The sequence below is a fragment of the Lepus europaeus genome, chromosome 7 (assembly GCF_033115175.1).
Source record: "Lepus europaeus isolate LE1 chromosome 7, mLepTim1.pri, whole genome shotgun sequence".
Lineage (NCBI taxonomy): Eukaryota > Metazoa > Chordata > Mammalia > Lagomorpha > Leporidae > Lepus > Lepus europaeus.
In genome coordinates this window covers 102337889-102364665 of record NC_084833.1, presented here as the reverse complement: position 1 = coordinate 102364665, position 26777 = coordinate 102337889, and the positions used below count along the sequence as shown (strand labels likewise).

At 44.7% G+C, this 26777-nt stretch overlaps 1 protein-coding gene across 6 annotated transcripts in view; it reads left to right on the top strand.

The window, feature by feature from the left end:
• The first annotated feature begins 21105 nt into the window (after positions 1-21105).
• USP28 (ubiquitin specific peptidase 28) overlaps positions 21106-26777 on the top strand; it is a 74136-nt gene continuing 68464 nt past the window's right edge. For all 6 annotated transcript variants that reach the window (XM_062197036.1, XM_062197038.1, XM_062197033.1 and 3 more), the window contains exon 1: positions 21106-21200. In XM_062197036.1, coding sequence (XP_062053020.1) covers positions 21144-21200 — 57 coding nt within the window. In that variant the 5' untranslated portion in view covers positions 21106-21143. The remainder of the gene's footprint in view (positions 21201-26777) is intronic.

Below are 26777 nucleotides of genomic sequence, written 5' to 3'. Positions count from 1 at the left end.
TTTTCTGTGGGGAAGTCTAGATATGGTCAAACACAGCAACCAGTAAGATACTTATTTGGATTTCAATTTCTCGATATTTTCATCTCTTCTTTGAACTCAAGATGCTGCAAAGCCTTTGATCATTTAGCGCTTGTTTTATTCATGCATGTATCCATGCACTATGTAGGGAACTGTGGTAGACACTGGGTCTATAATATAGATAACAAAACTCAAGGGATTTGGGTTGGGGGTGACAGAAAAGAAGCACTAAGAAAGCAACGAGAGGGGGCCTGCACTGTGGCGTAGTGGGCTAAGCTTCCACCTGCAGCACTGGCATCCCACATGAGCACTCATTCACGCCCCAGTTGCTCCTCTTCCAATCCAGCTCTCTGCCTAAGGTCTGGGTAAGCAATAGACGATGGTCCAAGTGCTTGGGCCCCTGAACCAGTGTGGGAGATCCAGAAAAACCTCCTGGTTCCTGGTTCCTGAGATCAGCCCAGCTCCAGCCTTTGCAGCCCTTTGGGGAATCTCCCTGTCTTTGTTTGTAACTCTACCTCTCAAATAAATAAATGAAATCTTAAAAAAAAAAAAAAAATAAGAAAGCAACGAGAAATGCTAAGTATGCGCAGACTAGATGAGATGGAGGTGAGTAAAGGAGCCCAGACTTGGGGGCAGGGTCGGGGTCACTCTTCACAAATGTCATTCTTGGTGACTGCAGAGTCAGCTGGGGAAGGAGGAGGGGAATGGAGCTCCCAGCAGGAGGGTTAGCAGGATGGTGAGATGAAAAGAGCCTGCTGCCTTCGTGGGGGCCATCAGCCACACTTTGTAAAATCTGGGTGGGTGGGGGGAATTCCAAACTCGAGCAAGTTGAATGGATTCACAAGTTCAGGAGACAGAGTGCTGAGGGGGGTTAAAAATAGGAGAGTGAAATATTGTCTGCGTCTGTAAGAGTGCTGTTATTACAAAGCTGTCTCCAAATGGCCTGGAGCAATTATTCTGAAATGCACAACAGCTGCATTTGTCCCCTTTCTGCTGTCGCTGAAATTTACACTGTCATTGCTCCAGGAGGAAGGCTTGGCACTAATAACAGGCTGGCTGACTATGGCTGGAGTGTGACAGACCTCTAGTTAGAGCCCTTGAAGACCAGGCGCTGAGGAGCCGGGAACTGCAACGCTCCCAGACAGCCGGTTGTGGCCGTGAGTGCACAGCACCACCTTGTGGCGGCCGGCACCCCTGCCTCAACCAATTCTTCAATGCCCCAGAAAACTACACACAACGGATTTTTAGACATCATGCAGCACACTTTCAGGTGATTTGACAGTCGAGTCACACCTCTATTCATGTCACCACTCTTTTTTTTTTTTTTGCTCTTATTTTCCTCTTTGGGTTCCCCAATACCAACCCGCACCAACCGGTCCAATCTATTTCCATTCAGCTTACAACTGCTGATAGGTTCCTGTCTATTCATCTCCTCACTCTTCCTTATTTTCCTGCTCCTTAGGAGCTCCCAAGTTTCTAAGGAAATTGAGCCAGTGACTTCTTAAAGGGTAAGTTCCTGCTCTTCTTGAAGTCTTGGTTCTCCACCTCTGAAAAATTGTAAATAGTATTATTAAAAGCCATATCCAATTTTAATATTGGTAGAAGGGATAAAATTCCATAAAACTGAATGCCTTAGACTGTGTTTCCCTGAAGTGTTTCTGAGATAAGAATTTGTATACAAGTGATTTAGAAGTTCTCCCGATAGCAATCAGAAAGCGAAAGGGCTGGTTTTACCCTAACCCCACAGGGACACTGACAGTGAAAGCTACACAAGGGAGCCCGGCTTGCTCACACTCTCATTCAACCTGTCAGTCCTGGACTGAGGGCTGGGGCGAGGAGAGGGAGCACAGAGCCTGATCTCCCTGGTATTTCCTGCTCTTTTCCTAGGCAGGCAACACTTTAGTAGCCCAGGAGGAGTCTCCAATGAAAGTCCTAGTTGTGGGCCTTGGAGGCTAAGGCAAAGAGAAGCTAAGAGAGGGGAGCACAGCAACAGTGCTGGGGATCTGCAAAGCTCTGTGGCAACAGCTAAACGTTTCCATTCCAGAGACAGCGAGGGTGCGTGGGAGATGATAAATGTCTTATTCCTCCAGAAGACAAGTAAATTCCAAAGATCCTGATGATCAATGTCTTCAGAGCCCAAACATGCATAAGTAGTTTAACTATTTCCAAATAATACTAACACTCTTGGAAGAAACTCCCCTCTTTGCAAAATACTTGACATTATTCTGCCATAAATTTTAGCAGAGGTACGTGGTCTCTAACTGGATCACGTTTTTATTTTTAAGAAAAAAGTTGAAATCATGATATCCGAAGTCTAAGTTATGCCAGAGTGGCAGCTACACAAGTAATTTGCAACCCTGGAAGTACATTAGGATCATTTGAAAACTTTTAGAAAATGACCTCAACAGATTCTGTTTTGAGGTGGGGACCAGGCCCTGGCATCTATTAGAAATTCTAAAGGTGATGACTGAAAGCCACAAATTTAAACCAAAACAAATAGACTCACTTGTATATGGGCAGAGTAAATATCCCTTCATTCTATTAGTATGCAATTCCATCTTCATGCATGTAAAAGGAAACTATTTGGGGCAAGCATTTGGCCTTTGATTAAAGTGGCAGTTGAGATGCTCGTATCCTATAGCAGAGTGCCTGAATTCAAGTCCTGGTTCCATTCCTGATTTTAGCTCCCTGTTATTACAGGCAGCAGTGATGAAGTAATTGGTGTTCATTTTAGGATTTTAAGGTTTGAAGAAGGCGGCAAGGAGGAAGCCAGTTAAAGCAGAAAAGACATTCACTGAAGACAGGAGAGCATGGTAGGAAGAAAGTAAAGTTGAAGCCTGCCCAGACAGCCGGTAGAGGGTCTGAGAAGATATTCAGCCCACCAGCAGTGGTCGACTGCCTATTTATGCTGTTTGCTGGGAAGGGGGCATGCATGTAGAGACCCAATTCCACTGTGATAAGGTCCATTTGAATGGGCAGAAGCCCCCCACAGGTATTTGTCAAAGACAGCAACTTAACAATGTATGCTATTATCAGCTTGGGATGTCCTGGGCAAGCTGCAGTTGTAAGAGCCAGAGCAGCAGAATCTTAGGCCATAAAATTCCATCATGACAGCCTCATGTTCAGTTTGCCAGGTGTGAAGTTAACTATATATGTCCCAACAGCCTTGTACAGCCAACAACTGGGTCCCTGTCAACCATGTAGGAGACCTGACTCCCAGCTTTGGCCTGACCCTGCTCCGGCCATTGTAGGCATTTGGAGAGTGAACCATTTATGCATGTTTGGGCTCTGAAGACATTGATCATCAGGAACTCTCTGTAACGTGGTATAGTGAATGTTCAGGAAATAACTGCTGGCCTCAACTCTTGGGCTTATGTAGTGGAATATGTACCTATTGGTTTGTTAAGACTGCCATGACAAAATGCCACAGACTAGGTGGCTTCAACAGAAGTCATAGTTCTGGAGGTTGGAAATTCAAGATCACTGTTAGCAGAGGAAGTTTCTCCTGTGGCCTCTCTCTCTCCCTGGCTTGCAGATGGCTGTCCTCTCACTGTGTCCTTGTCCTTCAGTCTGTGTCTTGATCTCTTCTGAAGGCACCAGTTGTGTTGGGTTAGGACCACCCCCCCCCCCCCATAGCCCCATTTTAACTTAACTACTTCCTTAATTGTCCCTATCTCCAAATGAATCACATTCTGAGGTCCAGGCTTTGACTATGAGTTGTGGAGAGACAAAATTCAGCCCTTAGAAATGTGTGAATGCAGTGATGACAGAGGACACGGCCTCTGAAGACCCAGAGGAAGTGCCACTTGAGCTGAGTTGAGAAAGATGGCGAAAGCTGAGAGGAAGACAAGGGAATCTCGGCACTCAGTCAGAAGGCTGGTTACCATCTGGTAAGCTCAGATCCCAGTTTGCCTGGGCAAACCCTGTGTATCTCTACTTTCCCATCAACTCTTCCTTCCTTAAACTTCCAAGTTTGGATGATTTAACAGTTTCATCTTAAATGTGAGCAGTGATCCTAGAAAATTATCATAGTGTTTCCCAAAGCTTTACAAGTGCAGCTGAAATATGAATCTGGAGCCAAGTCTGATGTTTGCCTGGTTAACAAGCACTGGTTGATCTGTTTTCAAAGAACACAGCAGAGGGGAATGAGAGGGCAACCCACTGAGAATGGTGGAGGTATTTCTGGTAGTCTCATTCTCCTAAGAGACTGAAGCCTTTTCACTATTGTGAAGGAATGGGGCCTGTTGACCATTTGTATGTCTTCCTTTGAGAAATGTCTGATTAGGTAAATTGCCCATTTTAAAATGATTATTTGTTATTGAGTTGTTTGAGTTCCTTATATATTCTTTTTATTAATCCCTTGCCATCTGTTTAACTTGCAAATATTCCTTTCATTCTGGGGATAATGTCTTTACTAAGTTGACTTGACTTTTTGTGCAAAAGCTCTTTATTTGATGAAGTCCCATTTGTCTATTTTCGCTTTTGTTTCCTGTACTTTGGGTTTTGATTAAAAAAACTTCATGCCCATTCCAATGTCCTGACATATTTCCCCTATGTTTTCTTCTAGTAGTTGCAAAGTTTCAGGTCATATATAGTTCTAATCCATTCTGGGTTGATTTTTGTTCCTGGGTGAGAGATGGAGGTCTAATTTCATTCTTCTGCATTGGATTGCCAGTTTCCCCAGCACCATTCATTGAAAAGTCCCTTTTCCAATGCATGTTCTTTGCACCTTTGACAAAGATCAGTTGGTTGTAGATGCATGGATTTATGTTTAGGGTCTCTTATTCTGTCCCATTAGTCTAATACTAATGGAACAGTATTTCCATTACTAACACAATTATAATCATACAATTCTTTATTTATTGTAACTTTGTGATAATATTGCAAAATCAGCTAGTGTAGTGCCTTCTGCTTTGTTCTTTTTGCTCAAGATTGCTTTGCCTACGCAAGATGTTTTGTGGCTTCATACTTATATTAATGTTCTTTTTCTAGTTCTGTGAAAAATGTCATTGGCATTTTCATAAGGATTGCATTGATTCAGCAAACTGTTTATGGTAGTATTGATTCTTTTTATCTACCAACATGTTATGTCTTTCTCTTTCTTTGTATCCTTTCAATGTCTTTCATCAATGATTTATAGTTTTCTTTGGAGACATGCATTTCGTGCAGAGGTTAAGACACTGCATGGGATGCCTGCATCCCATATTAGAGTGCCTGGGTTTAAGTTTTTTTTGTTTGTTTGTTTTTTGTTTTTTTGACAGGCAGAGTGGACAGTGAGAGAGAGAGAGACAGAGAGAAAGGTCATCCTTTTGCTGTTGGTTCACCCTCCAATGGCCGCTGCGGCCGGTGCACCGCGCTGATCCGAAGCCAGGAGCCAGGTGTTTATCTTGGTCTCCCATAGGGTGCAGGGCCCAAGCACTTGGGCCATCCTCCACTGCACTCCCGGGCCACAGCAGAGAGCTGGCCTGGAAGAGGGGCAACCGGGACAGAATCCAGTGCCCGACCAGGACTAGAACCCTGTGTGCCGGCGCCGCAAAGCGGAGGATTAGCCTGTTGAGCTGCAGCACCGGCCTGGGTTTAAGTTCTAACTCCACTTCTGATTCCAGCTTCCTGCTAATGTACATCCTGGAAAGCACTAGGTGACAGCTCAAGCAGTTGGGCTCCTCCCATCCGCATGGGAGTTCTGGGCTCCTGGTTTCAGCCTGACACAACCTCAGCTGTTGTGAGCTTTTGGGGAGTGAACCAGTGAATGAAAGATCTCTGTTTCTCTTTCAAATAAAAACACGTTTTTATTGAAGAGATCTGTCACTTCTTTGATTAAATACTTTTCTTGGCCTGTGGGTGTTTTTTGTTGTTGTTGTTGTTGTTTTTTGTAGCTATTGTAAATGGAACTGCTTTCTTGATTTCTTTTTTAGATAACTCGCTATTGGGATATAACAAAATACTGATTTTTGCACATTGACTTTCTGTCCTGCAGCTCTGCTCAATTTGTTTATTAGCTCTACCAGTTTTTGGTGGAGTCTTTGGGAAGTATTTCTATAACAAGAACATGTCATCTGTACATAGTGACAGTCTGACTTTCTCCTTTCCAGTTTGGATGCATTTCTCTCTCCTAATTGTTCTAGCTAGGACTTCCAGAACTATGTTGAACATACATAGTGAAAGTGAGCATACTTGTCTTGTTCAAACAGAGCCAAAGTCTTCAACTTTTCCCTATTAAGTATGATGTTAGTGGTTGGTTTATTATATGGCCTTTATTATGTTGAAGTACGTTGCTTCATTGCTTCTATACTTGATTTTTAAATTTTGTTCATTTTTATTTGCTTGAAAGGCAGTGAGAGAGAGATCTTCCATCCATCATCCACTGGTTCACTCTCCAAGACCCCACAATAGCCAGAACTGGGCCAGAATGAAAGCAGGGGACAGGAACTCCATCTAGCTATCCTATGTGGGTGGCAGGACTCAGTAGTTGGGCCATAATCTGCTGCTTACCAGACATATTAGCAGGGAATTGGATTGGAAGAGAGGTGGGGGTGAGACTCCATCCCAAGCACACTGCTGTGGGATGCACACATGCCAAGTACCACCTTAAGCTGCTTCACCACCTCACCCATATCTGTTCATAGTTTTTAACATAAAAGGATGCTGAATTTTACCAAATGCAGTTTCTGTATCATGTGATTATTGTTATACATTCTGATAATGGGATGTGCCACATTTATTGATTTATGTATATCCAACCATTCTTGCATCCATGAGATGAATCCCACTTGGTTATGATTAGATAGTCACTAGTTGTGATATCTAATATCTAGTTGTGATAGTTGTGATATCTAGGCTGGCACCGTGGCTTAACAGGCTAATCCTCTGCCTTGCGGTGCCAGCACACCGGGTTCTAGTCCAGGTTGGGGCGCCGGATTCTATCCCGGTTGCCCCTCTTCCAGGCCAGCTCTCTGCTATGGCCCGGGAAGGCAGTGGAGGATGGCCCAAGTCCTTGGGCCCTGCACCCTATGGGAGACCAGGAGAAGCACCTGGCTCCTGGCTTCGGATCAGCACGGTGCACAGGCCGCAGCGGCCATTGGAGGGTGAACCAACGGCAAAAAGGAAGACCTTTCTCTCTGTCTCTCTCTCTCACTATCCACTCTGCCTGTCAAAAAAAAAAAAAAAGATAGTTGTGATATCTAATATCTAGTTGTGATAGTCACTAGTTGTGACTATCTAATCTTTTTTTTAAAGATTTTTTTTAAGATTTATTTCATTTATTTAAAAGACAGAGCTACAGAGAGAGGGAGGGAGAGGGAAGGAGGGAGGGAGAGAGGGAGAGAGGTCTTCCATCCATTGGTTCACTCCCCAAATGGCTACAATGGCTGGAACTGAGCCAATCCAAAATCAGGAGCCAAGTGCTTCTTCCAGGTCTCCCATATGGGTGCAGGGGCCCGAGGACTTGGGTTATCCTCTGCTGCTTTCTGAGGCACATCAGCAGGGAGCTGGATTGGACATGGAGCACCCAGGACTCAAACCAGCACCCATATGGGATGCTGGTGCTGCAGGCCAGGGCTTTAACCTGTTGTACCACAGCACTGGTCCCAATGAATAGTATTTTTAATGTGCTGATGTGTTGGCTTTGCTAGTATTTTGTTGAGGATTTTTGCATCTATGTTCATCAAGCATATTGACCTGTAGCTTTATTTATGTTGTTTTTTTGTGTGTTGTTTTTGTTTTTTTTTGTTTGTTTTTTGCTGTTGTGTCCTTGTCTGGTTTGGGAATCAAGACAATGCTGGCCTCGTAGAATGAGTTTGCAAGAATCCCCTCCTTTCCTATTTTTTTTTGAAATAATATAAGGACTAGTGCTAAGTTTACCTTAAATGTTGGGCAGAATTAAGCTGTGGAGCCATCTGGTCCTGGATTTTCTTTTATGGGAGACCTTTTATACTTAAAAAAAAGTTTATATTTATTTTTTGAAAGGCAGAGAGAGAGAGAATGAATGAATCCTTCAGTCTCTGGTTCATTTCCCAGATGGGCACGGAGCTAGGGCTAGGCCAAGCTGAATCCAGGAGCCTAGAACTCATTTTGGGTCTCCCATGTGGGTGACAGGGACCCAAATACTTGAGCCTACTGCCTAAGAGGGTGCACATGATGAGGAAGCTAGATCAGAAGCAGAGCTGGGACTTGAACCTAGGGACTCTGATATGGGATCCAGGAGTTCCAAGTGGCATCTTAACCATTGTACCAAAAGGTCACCTTTTTTTATTGCATCAATCTCACTACTCATTATTGTCTGTTCAATTATTCTATTTCTTTATGATTCAATCTTTGTAGAGTTTATGTGTCCAGGAATCTGTCCATTTCTTCCAGGCTATCAAATCTGTTGCCATAGTGATCTCTAACAATCCTTTGTCCTTCTGTGTTGTCAGTTGTGAAGTCTCTGTCTTTGTCTCTAATTTTACGTATTTGAATCTTCTTTGTTCCTTAGTCTAGCTAATGGTTTGCTAATTTCGTGATTTCAAAGAACCAGCTCTTCGTTTGATTTTTATATTCCTTTTTTTTTTGTTTCTACATAACTTATTTGTGTTCTAAATTTTATTCTTTCCTTCTAATAATTTTGGACTTGATTTTGTTTCCTGTTTATCTAGTTCCTTGAGGTTCAGCAATAAGTCCTTTATATGAAACCTGCCTTTTTGATGCAGGCAGTGATTGCTATTACTTTCCTCTCAGCACTGATTTTGCTGTATCCCATAGGTTTTGGTGTGTTACGTTTCCATTTTCCTTCATTTCAATAAATTTTAAAATTTGCTTCTAATTTCTTCCGTGATTCATTGATTGTTCAGGAGTAAATCAATTTCCATGTATTTATGTGTTTCTTGTTATTGTCAAAGTGTTTCTTGTTATTGATTTCTGGCTTTATTGCATTATGGTCAGAAAAGATTTTTATTTTTTAAAATTTGTTAACACTTGTTTTGTGACCCACCATATGGTCTGTCCTGGAGAATGTTCCATGTGTTGTTGAGAAGAATGTGTATTCTGCAGCTGTTGGATGGAATGTTCTGTAAATGTCTGTCAGATCCAACTGATTGAGGGTGTGATATAACTCTAGTGCTTCTTCGGTGATTTTCTGTCTGGATGATCTGTCCATTTCTGAAAGTGGGTGTTAACCACTACTATTATTATATTGGACTCTCTCTACCTCTTTAATACTATTAGTATTTGCTTTATGTGTTTAGGTGCTCTCATATTGGGTGCATATGAAGGAAATTAGACAGGTTTAAAGAAAGAAATTAGGCAGCCTGGGTTTAAAATGGAGTCGCTTGGCTAACTGCATATTGTTCTGCTTTTGTACAAAATAGCTGGGCTTGCAAAATGCCTTCATGTGCTAGTTGAACTTTAGTTAAATTTGTAGCATGTGATGATTGTGCTAATGCTTTTATGAGATAATTGAGCATATGATTATTATTTTAGGAGCTATGTTAAGTTTTTGGTCATGATGACCCCGTGTTTATGCTTGCTTAAGGTCTTTTGTACCCTCACCCTGGATCTTATGATGGTTTGTCATGCTGCGGTTTATCTTGTGATTCTTTGTGTCATGCTATGGAGATATGCTAATGTTGTGGTTTTCAATCTTAAATACGCTGTGCGGTTGATGATCAGTGCCTCTCTTCTTGCACAGAGATGGCCCATCTGCGCAGATGTAATAAACTTCCTCATGCACTTGCAGCGATTGGATTGGAATCGTGTTTCTGGGGTCGGTAAAAGTGTGAGACACCTGTCGGGGGTCTTACATTCTTGGAGGTCCCACCGAGACTCGAGACCCCAGACCCACGCTCCATTTTCCAATCGGAGGTAAGTTTTTGCTGTTTTAAGTGTTTTTTTGTGTTCTGTTGATTTTGTTGATTTTTTATTTTTTTCCCGGGGCGCTTGACGTACCGGAGGTTCATGTTTTACTGAGATTGTGCCTGCAGGACCTGTATCTGTATTGAGCCAGTAGTAGGAAGGACAGACGTGTCAAGACCCCTGGCTCAGGCCCTTGGAGGACGCTCCATTGGCGGTATTCTGGGGGGGCCTGGCGGGTGGCAGCCGCTTCGCTCCCATCACTAAGCTTACCTGGGGGGCGTGGCGGGTGGCAGCCGCTTCGCTCTCATCGGAAGCTCTGGTTAGGATTCAGTAGGGTTTTTTCCCCGGGAGAAGAGCTGGTGGCAGCAGCCACTCCCGTTTTGGTTTCAGTTTTGTTGCGCGCAGGTCTCGTCTCATTAGGGCGCGCAGGTCTCGTTCCAGTGTTGTGCGCAGTGTCTTTGTAAAGTCTTGTGATTTGTGAGTCTTGTGGTTGTTTTCTGCGTTTTAATATACTTTCCTTATTTGCCTTTCCCCTTCAATATGGGACAGGAATTAACTATATCTTTGAGTCTTACTTTATGAGTCTTAATTGGGAAAACTGCAACGCGAAGTTGTTTATGTTGTTTATCTGTTTTCAGTGTTTGAGTGATTACCCAATTGATTAGAAGTGTACTAATTGTTGGCCAAACTGCTTGACTCTGACAGCTTAAATTCTAAACTGAGTCTTCCAACTTTGGGCTTCCAGTCGGATCCCTGGAACTCTCAAAGGATGAGACTCTAAAATTTGTTAAAGTAACCGCTGCTTGAGTCAATTTAGATTATGTAAAATATATTAAAATGTTATAAATGGTGTCAGACCTATGCTGTCTTTTCAAAGTTGTGCCCATGTTTGCTGTTCAGGAGGAGTTATTCTTATGTTACTTAAAAGCATGGAAATGTAATTTTGACTTTTAATTCAGAACTCAGTGTCTTAAGCCATCTAGGCATCAATGCTAAGCAAAATGTAAAAAAAAAAAAAATGTATTGTACTTTTCACATCTTAAATTCGATAGGAGAGACTGTTTGAGTTTGTTAACATGTATTTTCATAGATTGTCTATACATAACAATTTAAGACTATGTAAAAGTAACTACAGGTATAAAGTTTCAGAAAATGTAAGCAAGTCATAAAAAGTTTTAAAGGGTTTGCAACTTTGGAATTGTTTACAGAGTTTTCTTTGGGTTAAGTGCTAATGCCAAAATTACATTGACCTAAAGTTAAAGTCTAATCTTCTGTTACAACAAAATACCTAAAAATGGTTTAAGTTTTAAAATCTGTTTTTGCAAAAATTGTAATGTCTATTTTAACAGTGTCTGCTGAATCAGTTACTTTGCCATTTTTAGAGTTAGGTCCTATGAGCTCTTTTTGGCTCTGTTAAGTAGTTCTAAATTATGTAAACCCTTATGTTCAAGGTTTTTATTTCTGGTTTACTTAACAACAGACATAAAATTCATGTTTTACCAAGGTGATCTATTGTGTACTCTACTGTTTCTGTTAAGTTTAAATTAATAAGAAGCATTGTTAAGTATTATGATCAAATCTGGTTTAAAAGTGTAAAAATTACCCTGACTAATAAATGGCTACTATTTCAGGATGTTAAGGAATTCTGTTTTGACCAGATACTCTAAGTTCTCTTGGCACCTTTAACAGACTTTCTAAAAATCCAAGTTCTAAATTATCCGAACTTTTGGCACCCCCAGAGGGCCCCTGGAGATGTCAAAAAGAGATCTCTCATCCTGATCGGCTGTTTAAATTAAAAGTGGTGCCAAGATGTAAAATGATGCTAAACTTCAGCTATAGACATGTTTCTTTCTAGCTGCTCCAGTCTCTGGCTCAGAAGCCAGATCCTTTAAAAGGGACCGATGAAGTCTCCGTCCAGCTAACGCTAAACAACCAGGCGTTGCTAGTTTAAATGTATTGCTAGTTCAAATGTGGATCAAACGGGAGGTCTAGCCAAAAGGGAAACAAATAGTTAAGATTGTACAAACCTACAAAAATGTAACAGTTAGAATGAAGCAGAGGAGGGAGGACCCCCGGCCCGTTCTAACTGGCCGTCCTCCTCCTCCACATAACTGGGAAGACAAGCCCTGACAGGACTTGCAGGGCCTGTTTTATTAACATTAATTTTACTACACTTAAATGGAATTTTGTAAAAGATTCAGTCTCTACTGCCAGACTCCCCTGAGGAGTTTAGCTGAAGGGGTTAAAGTTTTTTAGTTAAAAAAGGGGAAGTTTAAAATGGGCTAAGAAAAAGGAACTAACTAGGATCCTGACCACCACAGTTAACAGGAAGCAGAGTAAGGGAGAATCAGGGTAAGCAGGGACCCCCGGAGACTGGCAAAAGCACAGAAAAGTGCCCAAAAGGACAAGTCTGCCTAAGGTCCGGCTAACAACGGGAATCCAGTGGTGCACGTCTGCCACACGGGACTGAACTGACCGAAAACGGCCCCTGCAAGACGACAAGAGAAAAGATGACAGCAGCGGAGTGGTGAGACTGGGCGACAGCGGCCCCTCGTCCCCTCCCTCATTGGGACACGTCTGGGTTTCCACCTTCAACCCCCCGAGGACTCTGCTCGGCAGGCAGGGCTGATCGCTATGGACCATGCACTCCGTGCAGCTAAGAAAAAGGAGCGGGTGGCAATGCACAAGAACAGCAGGTACGCTCTCGCCACTACCTACGGGGAACTCAAAATGGACAGAGGCTTTATCAACCAGGAAGAAGAATTGCGCCAATGTTTCCCTGATTTGGACTACCAAAGGTACTGGGGTCAGACACCGGGCCGGCTTTCGTCTCCAGGGTAAGTCAGATGGTGGCACAGGTGTTGGAAATAGAAAGTTACATTGTGTTTATAGGGTAAGTCAGATGGTGGTAGCGGTGGCCAGGGTACTGGGGACATAGTTAGGTAAAACGTATAATTAATGGTGGAGGCTGGCACTGGAGACTGGGTCAAATTGCTGCTACACATTTTTATAATGCTACATATTTTTTATATGCTGCTACACTTTTGCAACTTCCCTATTTTGCCAGGCTTTGCTTAAATGTTTGCCTTTTAGGGCTTTCTTTAAAGGCTTCCTGAAGAAGCAGTCCTTGGCTCTGCTCTCCGAGCAGCGGAAGATGAGCGACTGCGAGTTTGCCTATGTACATATGCTGGCTTAGGACTATTTGCTGTATATCCTGAAGATGCCGCAGCCTGGACAGGGATTGAGCAAGACGTCCAGGGTGCTGCAGAACGTCACCTTTTCCATCCAGCAAGAAGTGGAAGAGGCTCTGCTTTATATATAATTCTGGTTAAAAGATTTTTCTGGAAGTTACCAAATAGATCTGTGTGATACTGTTATTGCTAAAGAAGAAGTATTGCTGACCCTGCATAATAAATAGGCTTCTTTAGTTTATTAAAAGTAGAAGTGTTTATCACCCATACCTTGGTCCTGACCCAGCAGTGCCAAAGTTTAAAAATGAAGGACATAAAAGAAAAGAGTATTGTTGGTGAAAAGGGCTAAAGAAAAAAAAGAGCTTTTTATATAAGAAAAGGACATGGTTTGTAAAAATGATCCGGATGGCTAGTTTACTCTAGACTGAAATGGAAATGGTAAAATGTTTAAAGTAAGTCGAAGAGGGTGTGTGAAAGTCACAGAAAGTATTTGGGTCAATTCAGCTGAACAGGCACCAGGTATTAATCCAAATTTGTATGACTTCTTTGGGAATGTGTTTTCTGTTTTTTTGTCTCTGTTGTATTTTCTGTTTTTGAATTTTGATGCCTTTTTGTAACTTTGTATTCTGCGGGGCCTACTTCCCCTACCCTGCAGACTTGCTTCTGTGCTTATAAGATTGGCTGTATTGTTTTACCCCGGTGATGGGCAGCCCACATATCCCAATAAAGATCACGTGGGAGGTAATATCTGGTACCGCTGAGGTTGTGTGGCCCGCGTGGCCCCTTCTGGGATATGGTGGCCCTCCTTGCACCTGTTTTCTGATCAGGCTCCCCTATGAAACAAAGGAATTGTTACCAATGTGGGACAAAATTTAAAGAAGTAATCCCTTAAATTTTAAGATTAAAATTTGACGAAAAGAAAAGGGGGGAATGAAGGAAATTAGACAGGTTTAAAGAAAGAAATTAGGCAGCCTGGGTTTAAAATGGAGTCGCTTGGCTAACTGCATATTGTTCTGCTTTTGTACAAAATAGCTGGGCTTGCAAAATGCCTTCATGTGCTAGTTGAACTTTAGTTAAATTTGTAGCATGTGATGATTGTGCTAATGCTTTTATGAGATAATTGAGCATATGATTATTATTTTAGGAGCTATGTTAAGTTTTTGGTCATGATGACCCCGTGTTTATGCTTGCTTAAGGTCTTTTGTACCCTCACCCTGGATCTTATGATGGTTTGTCATGCTGCGGTTTATCTTGTGATTCTTTGTGTCATGCTATGGAGATATGCTAATGTTGTGGTTTTCAATCTTAAATACGCTGTGCGGTTGATGATCAGTGCCTCTCTTCTTGCACAGAGATGGCCCATCTGCGCAGATGTAATAAACTTCCTCATGCACTTGCAGCGATTGGATTGGAATCGTGTTTCTGGGGTCGGTAAAAGTGTGAGACACCTGTCGGGGGTCTTACACATATATATTTACAATTGTCACTTCCTTTGCGGGATTGAATGCCTTATCATTATATAATAACCTACCTTGTCTCTTTTTACTACTTATGACTTAAAATTTATTTTATCCAATATAAGTATGCCTATTCTGCTTTCTTTTGGGTTCTATTTATGTGGAGTACCTTATTCCATCCTTTCATTTTCAGTCTGCATGTGTCCTTAGAAATGACGTGAGTTCCTTGTATGCAGCATATACGTGGGCCTTTTATTTTCTCCCATCCAAGTACTAACCAGGCCCGACCCTGCTTAGCTTCCGAGATCAGACGAGATCGGGCGCGTTCAGGGTGGTATGGCCGTAGACGGGCCTTTTATTTTCTAACCACTCTTAATCTTTTAATTGGAGAATTTAATAAGTTGACATTTAGGGGTCAGTATGGCATAGTGGGTAAAGCCACTGCCTGCAGTGCCAACATCCCATATGGGCACCGATTTGAGTTCCAACTGCTCCACTTCCAATCCAGCTCTCTGCTATGGCCTGGGAAAGCAGTAGAAGATGGCCCAAGTCCTTGGGCCCCTGTATCCATGTGGGAGACCCAGAAGAAGCTCCTGGCTTCTGGCTTCGGATCGGCACAGCTCCAGCCATTGCATCCATCTGGGGAGTGAACCAGCAGATAGAAGACCTCTCTCTGTCTCCATCTTTCTCTCTCTCTGCCTCTCTGTAACTCTCTTTCAAATAAATCTTTAAAAAAAGAAAAAAAAAAAAAAAGCAGACAGACTGTAAGCTCTTTGAGGGCAGAAACCAGTTATGTTTGTTTAAAAAAAAAGTTGACATTTAAGGTTACTATCATACGTAAGGCCCTACCACTGCCACTTAATACTTGTTTTCTAGTTTTATTACAGTTACTATCTTTCTCCCACTCTTATAATCTTCACTTGTGATTAAGTGATTTTCTCTAGTAGTATACTTTGACTCGTTGCTTGTTGTTTTTGGTAAGGCTGTTATAGATCTTTTGTTTAGTGATTACTGTGAGGCATACAAGTTATTTTGCAATGATAGCAACTTAACATTGATTATAAAGATAGAGAAACAAATAAAAAGAGTTAAGAAATATTAATGGAGAACTCTGCTTGCATGGCTTTCATTCCTCTCCATATTTTGAATTTTTTTTTTTAAGATTTCTTTAATTGAATACAGAATTACAGAGAGAGGGACAAACACACACACAGAGGCATGAAATGGTATGTTTTTGTGTTTTACGTCCAATGAGTTTGCTATCTGGTTACGAATGAGCTGAGCATCTTCATATGATTGGGCTTCCTCTTCTGTAGAGTGCTGCTGAAACTCTTGGCCTTTTTTTATTTCGTTTCCTTTGAATTTGTTTTTCCCATACTTTCAATCAGTAGTTCTCAATGGAAGAATCTGCATCTTAAAAAACACTTGGCAATGTCTCAAGCCATTTTAAATGGTCACAACTAGTGACTATCTAATCTAGTAGGTAGATGCTAGGGACACTACACAACAGACAACTCCCAACAACAAAGAATCACCTGATCCAATACGTTTATAGTGCAAAAGCAGGGAAACTTTTTCTTCTAGATAATACCATCAGTTTTATGCATTACAAATAGTTTCAGGGCCAGAGCTGTGGTGCAGCAGGTTAACGCCCTGGCCTAAAGCGCTGACATCCATATGGGCGCCAGTTTGAGTCCCAGCTGCTCCACTTCTGATTCAGCTCTCTGCTGTGGCCTGGGAAAGCAGTAGAAGATGGCCCAAGTCCATGGGCCCCTGTCCCCGTGTGGGAGACCTGGAAGAAGCTCCTGGCTCCTGGCTTCGGATTGGTGCAGCTCTGGCCATTGTGGCCAACTGGGGAGTGAACCATCAGATGGAAGACCTCTTTCTCTCTCTGCCTCTCCTCTCTCTGTGTAACTCTATAAAATAAATAAATAAATAAATCTTTTAAAAAATATTTTCTTCTATTTTGTGGATATTTTCATTTTCTTCATGGTACTTTGGAAAATTCTTAATTTCAGTATAATCAAATGTATTCATCATTCTTGGATGGTGCTTTTTGTGTCTAATTTAAGAAACCCTCTCTATCCCCCAAATATATTCTTTTTTAAAAAATATTTTTAATTTATTTTCCTTCAAAGTCAGAGTTACACACAGAGAAGGAGGGGCAGAGAGAGAGAGAGAGAGAGAGAGAGAGGTCTTCCATCCAATGGTTCACTCCCCAGATGGCCGCAATGGCCAGAGCTGTGCCGATCCGCAGCCAGGAGCCAGGAGCTTCTTCCAGGTCTCCCATGTGGGTGCAGGGGTCCAAAGACTTCAGCCATCTTTTACTGCTTTCCCAGGCCATAGCAGAGAGCTGGATTGGAAATGGAGCAGCCGGGACATGAACCTGCACCCATAAGGGATGCCGGCACTGCAGGCGTTGGCTTTACCCGCTACACCACAGCGTTGACCTCATAAATTTTGTTTTTACATTTGTCTATAATCCACCTAAAATTGGTATGATATGAAGTAGGAGTCTAAAATCAATTTTATATGAATAATTAACTCCCTGAGCATCATTTATTAAAAGCTTATCATATCTCTCCTTGTCTTCAATTCTGGCCTGTCATAATTCAAATTTGTAGAAATCTATGTCCTCATTTATAGTCCCCTATTTTATCATCTCTTTTGAAGCTATTGTTCATTGCCTTCTTATAAAAGAAAAATTGGGGGCCAGCACTGTGGCATAGTGGGTAAAGCCACTGCCTATAGTGCTGGCATCCCATATGGGCAAGAGTTCATGTCCTAGCTGCTCTACTTCCAATCCAGCTCTCTGCTAATGACCATGGGAAAGCACTGGAAGATGGCCCAGGTCCTTGGAACCCTGCCACCCACATGGGAGATCTGGATGAATCTCCTGTCTCCTGGCTTTGGCCTGGCCCAGCCCCAGCCGTAGTGGTCATTTGGAGAGTGAACCAGAGGATGTAAGATCTTGCTCTCTGCCTCTGCCTCTCCTGCTCTGTAACTGCCTTTGAAATACATAAACACATCTTTTAAAAAATTTTTTATGGCTAGCACCATGGCTCAATAGGTTAATCCTCCGCCTTGCGGCGCCGGCACACCAGATTCTAGTCCTGGTCGGGGCGCCAGATTCTGATCCCGTTGCCCCTCTTCCAGGCCAGCTCTCTGCTGTGGCCAGGGAGTGCAGTGGAGGATGGCCCAAGTGCTCGGGCCCTGCACCCACATGGGAGACCAGGTGAAGCACCTGGCTCCTGGTTTCGGATCAGTGCGATGCGCCAGCCGCAGTGTGCTGGCCACGGTGGCCATTGGAGGGTGAACCAACGGCAAAGGAAGACCTTTCTCTCTGTCTCTCTCTCTCTCTCACTGTCTGCCTGTCAAAAAAAAAATTTTTTTTTTAAATAGGAAAATTAGATTCCAAGAATTTCATGAAAATAGTGGCAGATATTTGATGCAGTGGTTTTAAGACACTTGCTTGGGACACCTGAATCCTTTATCAGGATGCCTTGGTTCAAGTCCACATTCTGCTTCCAACCCAACTTCCTGCTGGAGTGCAACCTGGAAGAAAGCAGATGATGGCTCAAGTATGTGGTTTCCTGCCACACACATGGGAGACCTGGATGGAGTTCTGGGCCCCTGGCTTTAGCCAGGCCCAGCCTAGCTGCTGCAAGCATTTGGGGAGTAAACCAGCAGATCAAAGATATCTATGTCTCTCATTCTCATTGCCTTTTAAATAAACAAAAAAGGTTTAAAAAGAATGAAACAGATTTTAAGAACTTTTAATGTTTCTCTGCTTTTTTAAAAGAAATATAAAGAGGATATCAAGTTATTTTGAATACCAAAGCAAAATACTTCTAAAATGAACTCATTAACCTTACTAGAAATTAGTTCAGTTCTCCACAAATTACCCTGTCTGTAATACATGTTTCAGCAAGGTTGGAAATTCACCATTTTCCTAGCTGTTGAGGAAACTGTACCTAAGGACGTTTCTGACTAGATCATTCCTAGAAAGGAATCCATAGGTCAAAGACCAGTCACACCTGTCAATCAGCTGCAGCCTTTAGCTTTAAAATCCAGTTGCTCAGAGGCAAAAACGTTTTACAAAATAAAGTGCAGACCAAACCTAAGTACACATTTCTTTTTTTTTTTTAAAGATTTATTTATTTACTTAAAAGTCAGAGAGTTACACAGAGAGAGAGGGAGAGGCAGAGAGGTCTTCCATCTGCTGGTTCACTCCTCAGTTAGCTGCAATGGCCGGAGCTGCACCTATCTGAATCCAGGAGCCAGCAACTTCTTCTGGGTCTCCCATGTGGGTGCAGGGGCCCAAGGACTTGGGCCATCTTCCACTGCTTTCTCAAGCCACAGCAGAGAGCTGGATTGGAAGTGGAGCAGCCAGGACTCGAACCGGCACCCATATGGGATGCCAGCACTGCAGGTGGCGGCTTTACCCACTAGGCCACAGCACTTACCCCTCTAAGTATATGTTTCTTGCTTTTTCCTAATGTTTTCTCAAGTTATCCTCTTACGCCACAAAAGCATTCAGTAACAATGAAATGCGATCATTTTATTATAATGCAAACTATGGGGTTTGAGATAAATCTGTAGGAGAGAAATTCAGTGACCCTGAAAAACCACTTAGTATTGGGACAAAAATTTCTTCAGGAAAGGGGAAAATAATTTCTCTGGGAACACTCTGGAAATGATTCCTTTTTAAAAACATGCCTATTATTTACTATTGCTCCTTATTGATATTTCATTTTCCCCAGAATACTATCAAAATGATTATTGACTAACAACTAATTACTCTGGCACTGTCATATATGGGCCCTTACGAGGACTGAGAAAGGCTCTTCTGTGGTGACAGCACATGTTCCATGATACTCACTTTTGATATTTGATCACTGTGCAGCTTGCCAGCTGGTGGCTAAGCAGTTATGTGGACTCTCTCACCAAATACTATGGTTGAACAGAGTGTCTCTTGCTCAGCACTACGTTAAAAGAGGCGAAGAGGATTTATCAGATCCACAGCCCTAGAATCAATTACATCGATTTTTTTTTTTTTTTTTTGCTCTGAACCCTGTTTAGAAACACACCTCAGAAAAGGGGCTTAATTAAACCTCAGCGTCTCTACTTACCAAATGGTCTGTTCCTATCGCTACCTGTACATACCTCTTTCAGAAATGTGTACAGAAGGTTTCTGGCAGTCTTTTAAGCTTTCATGAATACAGAGTTAATAGGTTTTGAAACACTAACACACATTAAAAAAGCAACTTCCTAAAATAAATGTGCGACCGCAAACAAGGGTTGCTCCTGAGACACACAAAAATAGAGCTTTCTAGTAGTACGGAAATAGGCAATGCTGCAAATAAGCAAGACTCAGAAATCAACTTGTTCTGCAAGGACACCCAGGTTGAAGCCAAGAACACAACTTCCGATTACACATGAGAAAAGAGAACAGCCACAACATAAAGTCCTATCACCATCAGGCATACACCAGAGTCCGCCTGCTGAGTGTGAAGATTCTAGGGCAGTATCCCTGCAACAATGGGAAAAGGGGACCCAGGCATCCCCCCAGGGGATGGAAGTGGCCCCAGCCCTAGCCTAGGTCCCTGACAGTAATCAGACCTCGCACGGCCACTGCACCTGCTCCTTACGCCACACACGCTGTGTCCACCATTATCCCAAGAGCACAGGACACGTCCACATAAAGAGCCTCCCGAGGGCCAGGGCGGGGCTATGGCACATGCAGTACTGTCAACCCCGTGTCCTGGAACGCTCGGCAGACAGGAGACAACCACGGGCGCCAAGTGCACTGTCTCTGTGACACACTTCCATCTGAAAGCAGAATATGGTTTAGAAGTCGGAGTTTCCACCAAGCGGCTGAAAAGTCAATTGCAGCACCTGGGCTTTTAACACATCAGAAACACCTAGCTCAAACCTAGTAACCCAAACAGGACAGCACTGAGGCTTGAAAACCGGAAACGGGAAAACTCGGGGTCACCGCGCCTGGCACCCGTTTGTTAGCAGTGGACAAACCGCCCCCTGAGCCTCCGCCTCTCCTTTTCCTAAACACGGCGACAACTTTTCGTGCCCCTAGATTTGGAAATGGCTCCCTGGCCGGGAGGTAAAGACTATTATTCGTTCCTAGGCAGTTTCCCACAGCCGGAAGCAGCTTTAACTCGTCAGTGGGAAAACTGGAGCTGGGGGGGGGGGGGTCGGTCCCAAGAAATGAGGGGGGTTTGAGGGCAGAGGGCGGAGACGGAGACTCCGGAACGCAGCGTTCGCCCTCCTCAAACCTACTTCCTGGGCACCAACCGTCAGGACCGAAGCCGCCCGGGGCGGTGCCGCTGACCGTTAGCCGGGGGCGGGGCCGAGATCACGTGGCCGGCGCCGGGTCAGAGCACGGCGTGCGCGGGAGCACGCAGAGCGCTCGAGTCTCGGCCGCGCGCGTTGCGTGCGCGCGCGCAGGCCGGGGGCGGGACGTGTGGGCTGGGCCTTCGGCGCGCGCTGCAGGCGGGGGCGGGACCGGGCCGAGCCGAGTGGAGGGCGGGGGCGAGGGCGGAGCCTAGTCCCGAGGGCTGGACGGCTGTGGTGGCGGCGGCGGCGGCGGCGGCGGCGGGAGGCCGGTGACCCGCGGAGGGGTTCCTCGGCCATGACTGCTGAGCTGCAGCAGGACGAAGCGGCCGGAGCAGCGGACGGCCACGGCTCGGTGGGCGCGGGGCGCAGGCGGGAGCGGAGGGGGCGGGCTCCAGGGCCCGGGGGGGCCGGGTGTGGGGCCCGGGCGCGGGGCGCGGGGCGCGGGCCTGCGGGGCTGTGGGCTCCGGGAGGCTGGGGGCTGCGCAGGGAGGGCGCGGGCGGGGCCGGGGGAGGATGGGGGCCGCGGGAGGAGGCTGAAGTCCTCCCTGGGCGCGGGGCGGCGTCGTGAGGACTTTATCTGTGGGTCGGGGGGGCCGGGCTGAAGTTGGAGGGGGATTGGGGATCCCAGATATAAAGGGCTGCACGTGGGGTTGTGGGATCCGGGAACACCGAGGAGAGAGCTCCTGGGCTCCGACCCGGGGAGAGAAACTTCCTTTAGGGGCACAGCTTTGTCTGTTTTTGTTTTGCTTTGGCTTTTAAATCCGTTTTATGGCGGTGTTGTTTTAAAGCGTCTGAAGCAGACCAGGGTGATCTGCCTCAAAAACCGGGGTTTAGCACCAAATTGCGAGAGTCCGGGAGCCCTGGTTGTCTCCTTTTTTTTTTTTTTTTTTAACACCCCCCCCCTCCCCGCCTCCTCAGAGAGTGCGTTCATCACTCGCGCTGGCTCCTCAGGAAGGAGGAACCGCGTGATGCCTCGCAGGTACCCTGATAGTGCCCTCCTGTTCCTCGTAGCCCAAAATCCGTACGAGGATTTCTGGGCTGAGCGCTGGTTTGTGGGGGAGAGGAGGAATCCCAAGGCTGAAGTCCGTGTGCCGACGCCAGGGAAGCGAGCTAGGCGAGCACTTCTTCTAAAGTTACTTTGGAATGTTAGAACTTAACACCACCTCCTCGCCCCCTCGGCTGCTGAAGAGAACGGGAAACCTCGGCCCAGCGTTCCAAAACGCGATGGGTCACGAGCGATTTCACATTCAGAACACGAAGCTGTCAGCTCCCTGTGAGAATGCTTCCCTGCTTCTTCTTTTGATGTACTCGGGAGACCAGCGGTGTGCAGCATGGACACACTTAAAACTCGTGTACTAAAAGGGACCTCCGGGTCCAGGCCCCAAAATGGAACTCTGTGGATGGTGTTTCTTGGGCGGATTTCCGACCGACGGGAAGGGGTGCTGTGAGGTGCTCACAAGTGCCTTTTGGAATGTGAGTCAGGGTTTTTGTCTGTCTCTTTTGAGAGATCATTTGTTTTTAGCCCAGTGAGTTAAAACAGGTGGGAAAATTTTAGGTTGGAGGCCATCTTACTGATTTAGAGAAGTGACTGTCTGAAGGGCAGCAGGTCATATTTAAATTTGCTGGGGTGCTGTCACTTTAGACCACATGCTTATTAATCAGAGACATCTTCCTTCACCCCTGCCACAGGTTGAGGAGTGACCCCCTTTTCAGCACGCCAGTGGAGTTTGCATGGGAGGTGTTTGATGGGCATTTGTATATAAGTCATAGCTATTTTGGGAAGGCTTGGCACTGCAATGGCCCAGCTGGCTGGAGTCCCCTGATTCCTGGCCACCTGCAGAGTGATGACATTTACTGTTCTTCCCAGTGATTTGCCCTGCACTGACAGATGATAAGCTTGGAATGCTGGATAATGTTTGCCCTTTTTAGTTTTGCTAATGTAAAATGCTTCAAGTTAGCAGGCCAGGTGGAAGGAACTTATATGGGGAAAGGACCTTGGCCATCTTAGCAGAGAGATTTTAATAACTTCTTTGGTCATCTTTATATGGCTCATGTTAGAATGCACTCTTCTATTTTGAATTCTCTGAGGTGTTCCACCTTCCCTTTAGAAGAAAATTAATTGCCCTTGTTGAAAGAACTGTCTACTCCCCCATCACACACACACACACACACACGCACAGAACCTATTTAAAACCTAGAATACATCCTTTCCCTTATTGGTCAGTTGTATACAGAGCACACCCTTTATAGCCTTACAAGAATTTTAGTGAGAGAAAAATATAGTACTCAGGAAACATGCTGTCAGGATGTGCTGGTATCTAAAAGTGGATACTTTGTGATATCACTAAATCCTCCAGACTGTAGACTGATATTTGCATATTTAAAGCAATTACCTAGTGACAGGTTCCTGTTTTCTTTTATTTATTTATTTATTTGACAGGCAGAGTTAGACAGTGAGAGAGAGAGAGAGAGAAAGGTCTTCCTTCTGTTGGTTCACCCCCCAAATGTCCGCTACGGCCGGAGCTATGCCGATCTGAAGCCAGGAGCCAGATGCTTCCTCCTGGTCTCCTATGCAGGTATAGGGGCCCAAGCACTTGGACCATCCTCCACTGCCTTCCCGGGCCACAGCAGAAAGCTGGACTGGAAGAGGAGCAACCGGGACTAGAACCTGGCACCCATATGGGATGCCAGCGCCGCAGGCAGAGGATTAACAAAGTGAGCCATGGTGCTGGCCCAGGTTCCTGTTTTCTGATCAACTTTTGACTTAGATAAAAACCAGGAGCAAAGTTTACTGTTACTGCTAGATAAACAACTTGAAGTCAGTTTACTTCTTGTACACCTAAGATTCTTGACTAAGGATTAGCATCATAATTTTTTTTTTAAGATTTACTTATTTATTTATTTATTTGAAAGGCAGTGTTAGAGAGAGAGAGAGAGGGAGAGACAGAGAGAGACATCATCTGTCTGCTGATTCCCTCTCCAGATGGCTGACATGGTAGGAGCTGGGCCAATACAAAGCCAGGAGCCAGGAGTTTCTTCTGGGTCTCCCATGTGGGTGTAGGGGCCCAAGGACTTGGGCCATCCTTTACTGCTTTCCCAGGCACATTAGCAGAGAGCTGGATCAGAAGTGGAGCAGTCAGGATATGAACTGTTGCCCATATGGGATGCTGGTGCTGTGGGTGGCCTGTAGCAGCTTTATCTACTACGCCACAGCAGTGGTCCCAGTAATTTTTTAAAAATGTATTTCTTTCATTCATTTGAAAGGCAGAAAGACACAGAGAGCTCTTTCATCCACTAATTCACTCCCCAGTTGTCCACAACAACCAAGGTTGGGCCAGGCCCGAACCAGGAACTCGGAACCCAATCTAGTCTACCCATGTAGGCAGCAGGGACCCAAGTGCTTGAGCTGCATCCACGGTATATATTAGCAGGAAACCAGAATTGGGAGTGGAGGTGGGCCTTGAACCCAGGGACTCCATATATGGGATGCAAGTGTCCTACACTGTGGATGGCATCTTGCACTGTGCATTCTTTATGCCAGTCCTATGAAGCTTGCCAGTAGCCGTGAAAATTTAATGCCCTTTTTGCTTTCTCTTGATGTATTGACTCTTACTTCCTTGTACCTTGTCTCATTAATTGTAAGCCTGCAAACGTAAATCAGTGGTTGGCTTCTGCAACTCTCCCACTTCTGAGCTGTAAACAGTTGTACTCACACAGCGAGTACAAAGACCTCAGTAGACAAATAGCATCTCACCAGGCAAGATCCTTCCACGTGTTCTGTTTCACCAAAGAAAGTTAAGCCAATAGCACAGTGAAGCAAATACTTCACAAGGAAGGCAATGGTGCTGATAATAATTACAGGCAACACTGACAAAGCAGGCGCTGTACACCAGACCATGTGCTCAGAACTTAGCACATTTCGTCCCAGTAGTCTATGACAGCTCCGTGAAGTGTCTGTGAGAAGGATTATGCCTGTTAACTAATTTGTCCAGCGTCACTCAGCTGGGGAATGGTACAGCCAGAACTGAACATAGGCAATTCTGACTTGGGGAACCCAAGGCATTGCTGGTCCTGTGCTTCACTGCTGGGCTAGTGTCCCAGCTCAGACCCTTCCTGTTACTTTCCTAATGCCTTCTGTAGAACTCTTGTCCTGGTGGTTTTTTGTTTTGTTTTGTTTTGTTTTTTTTAAGATTTGTTTTATTTATTTGAAAAAGAGAGAGAGGTCTTCCATCTGCTCCCCAAATGGCTGCAATGGTCAGAGCTGAGCTGATCTGAAGCCGGGAGCCAGGAGCTTCTTCCTGGTCTCCCATGTGGGTGCAGGGGCCCAAGCACTTGGGACATCTTTTAGTGCTTCTCCAGGCACATCAGCAGGGAGCTGGATTGGAAGTGGAACAGCTGGAACTCAAAACTGGCACCCATACGGGATGCCGGCGCCACAGGCGGAGGCGTCACCTGCTGTACCACAGTGCTGGCCCCTCATCCCCGGAGTTTTAACTTGTAAAGCTCCTACACTTTTTCTAAGGAGACAACCTTTTCAACAACCCCACCCCCTTTTTAAAAAAAGATATATTTTATTTATTTGAAAGGCAGAGTTAGAGAGAGAGAGAGAGCTTCCTTCCGCCAGGTCTTCCATGTGGCTGCAGGGGCCCAAGCTCTTGGACCGTCCTCTGTTGCTTTTCCAGGTACAATTAACAGGGAGCTGGATTGGAAGTGAAGCAGCCAGGACTCAAACCAGTGCTCATACAGGATGCTGGTGCTCGCTCATGTGGGATACTACCTAACCTGCTATACTGTGATGCCAGCCTCTTTTTCACCTTTCTTAACTGAGCTCATTGATGTCTAAAGAAAACTTCCTGTCTCATGTTTTATCCTCACTCCAGCATCTCATCTCTTTTATTTTAGTGGAAGATAGGCTTCTCCTCTTCCCCCTTTATTTCTTAGAGATAACTCTAAATGAGGGCCATGGGTGGCCTATAGCAGCTTTATTTACTATGTCACAGCATTGGTCCCAGTCAGTTTTTAAAAATTTATTTCTTTTCATTCATTTGAAAGGCAGAAAGATACAGAGAGCTCTTTCATCCACTAATTCACTCCCCAATTGCCTTACTGGGGAGAGACTGAAAATCTCTGGAGGTTTTTTTTTTTTTTTTTTTTTTTAATGATGTGTTAATTTATGTGAAAAGAGTTACAAAGAGAGGGAGAGAGACGTATCAGTCTACTGGTTCACTCCCCAAATGGCTGCAACAGCCATAGCTAGGCCAAATCAGAGTCAGGAGCCAGGAACACTAGGGCTGTCTTCTGCTGCCTTCCCAAGCCCATTAGCAGAGAGCTGGACTGGAAGTGGGACAACTGGGACTTGAACTGGCGCTGAAACGGGATGCTGGTGTTGCAGGCAGGGTTTAATCCACTGCACCACAATGCTGGCCCTGGTCCCATCTGGAGGCCTTTTTGAATGACTGTTGTGGGAGGATGTCACTATCCTCTAGTAGGTACAAGTCAGGAATGCTGCTAAACACCGTACTGTGTCCTGGATGATCCTCCAAAACCCAAATTATGTGGACCAGAGTGTAACTTGTGCTGGGCCTGAGAAACTCTGATCCAGATGATGTCTCTCTTCACTCTTATGTCACTGCCCCTTTATCAGCTAGCCTAATCCTCAGACTCCTTCACTGTCTTTTTCTCTCTCTGTGTGTGTATGTGTGTTTTGTTTAAGATCTGTATGATTTATTTATTTGAAGGGCAGAGTGATGGGGGGGGAGGGAGAGACAGAGAGGAGGAGAGAGAGAGAGATCTTGTGTCTGCTGGTTCCCTCAAATGGTGCAGGAGCCAAAGCTGGGCCTGGCCAAAGCCACATGGGTGACAGGGACATAAGCACCTGCATCACTGGCTGCTTTCCCAGGCACATTAGCAGGAAGCTGGATTGGAAGCA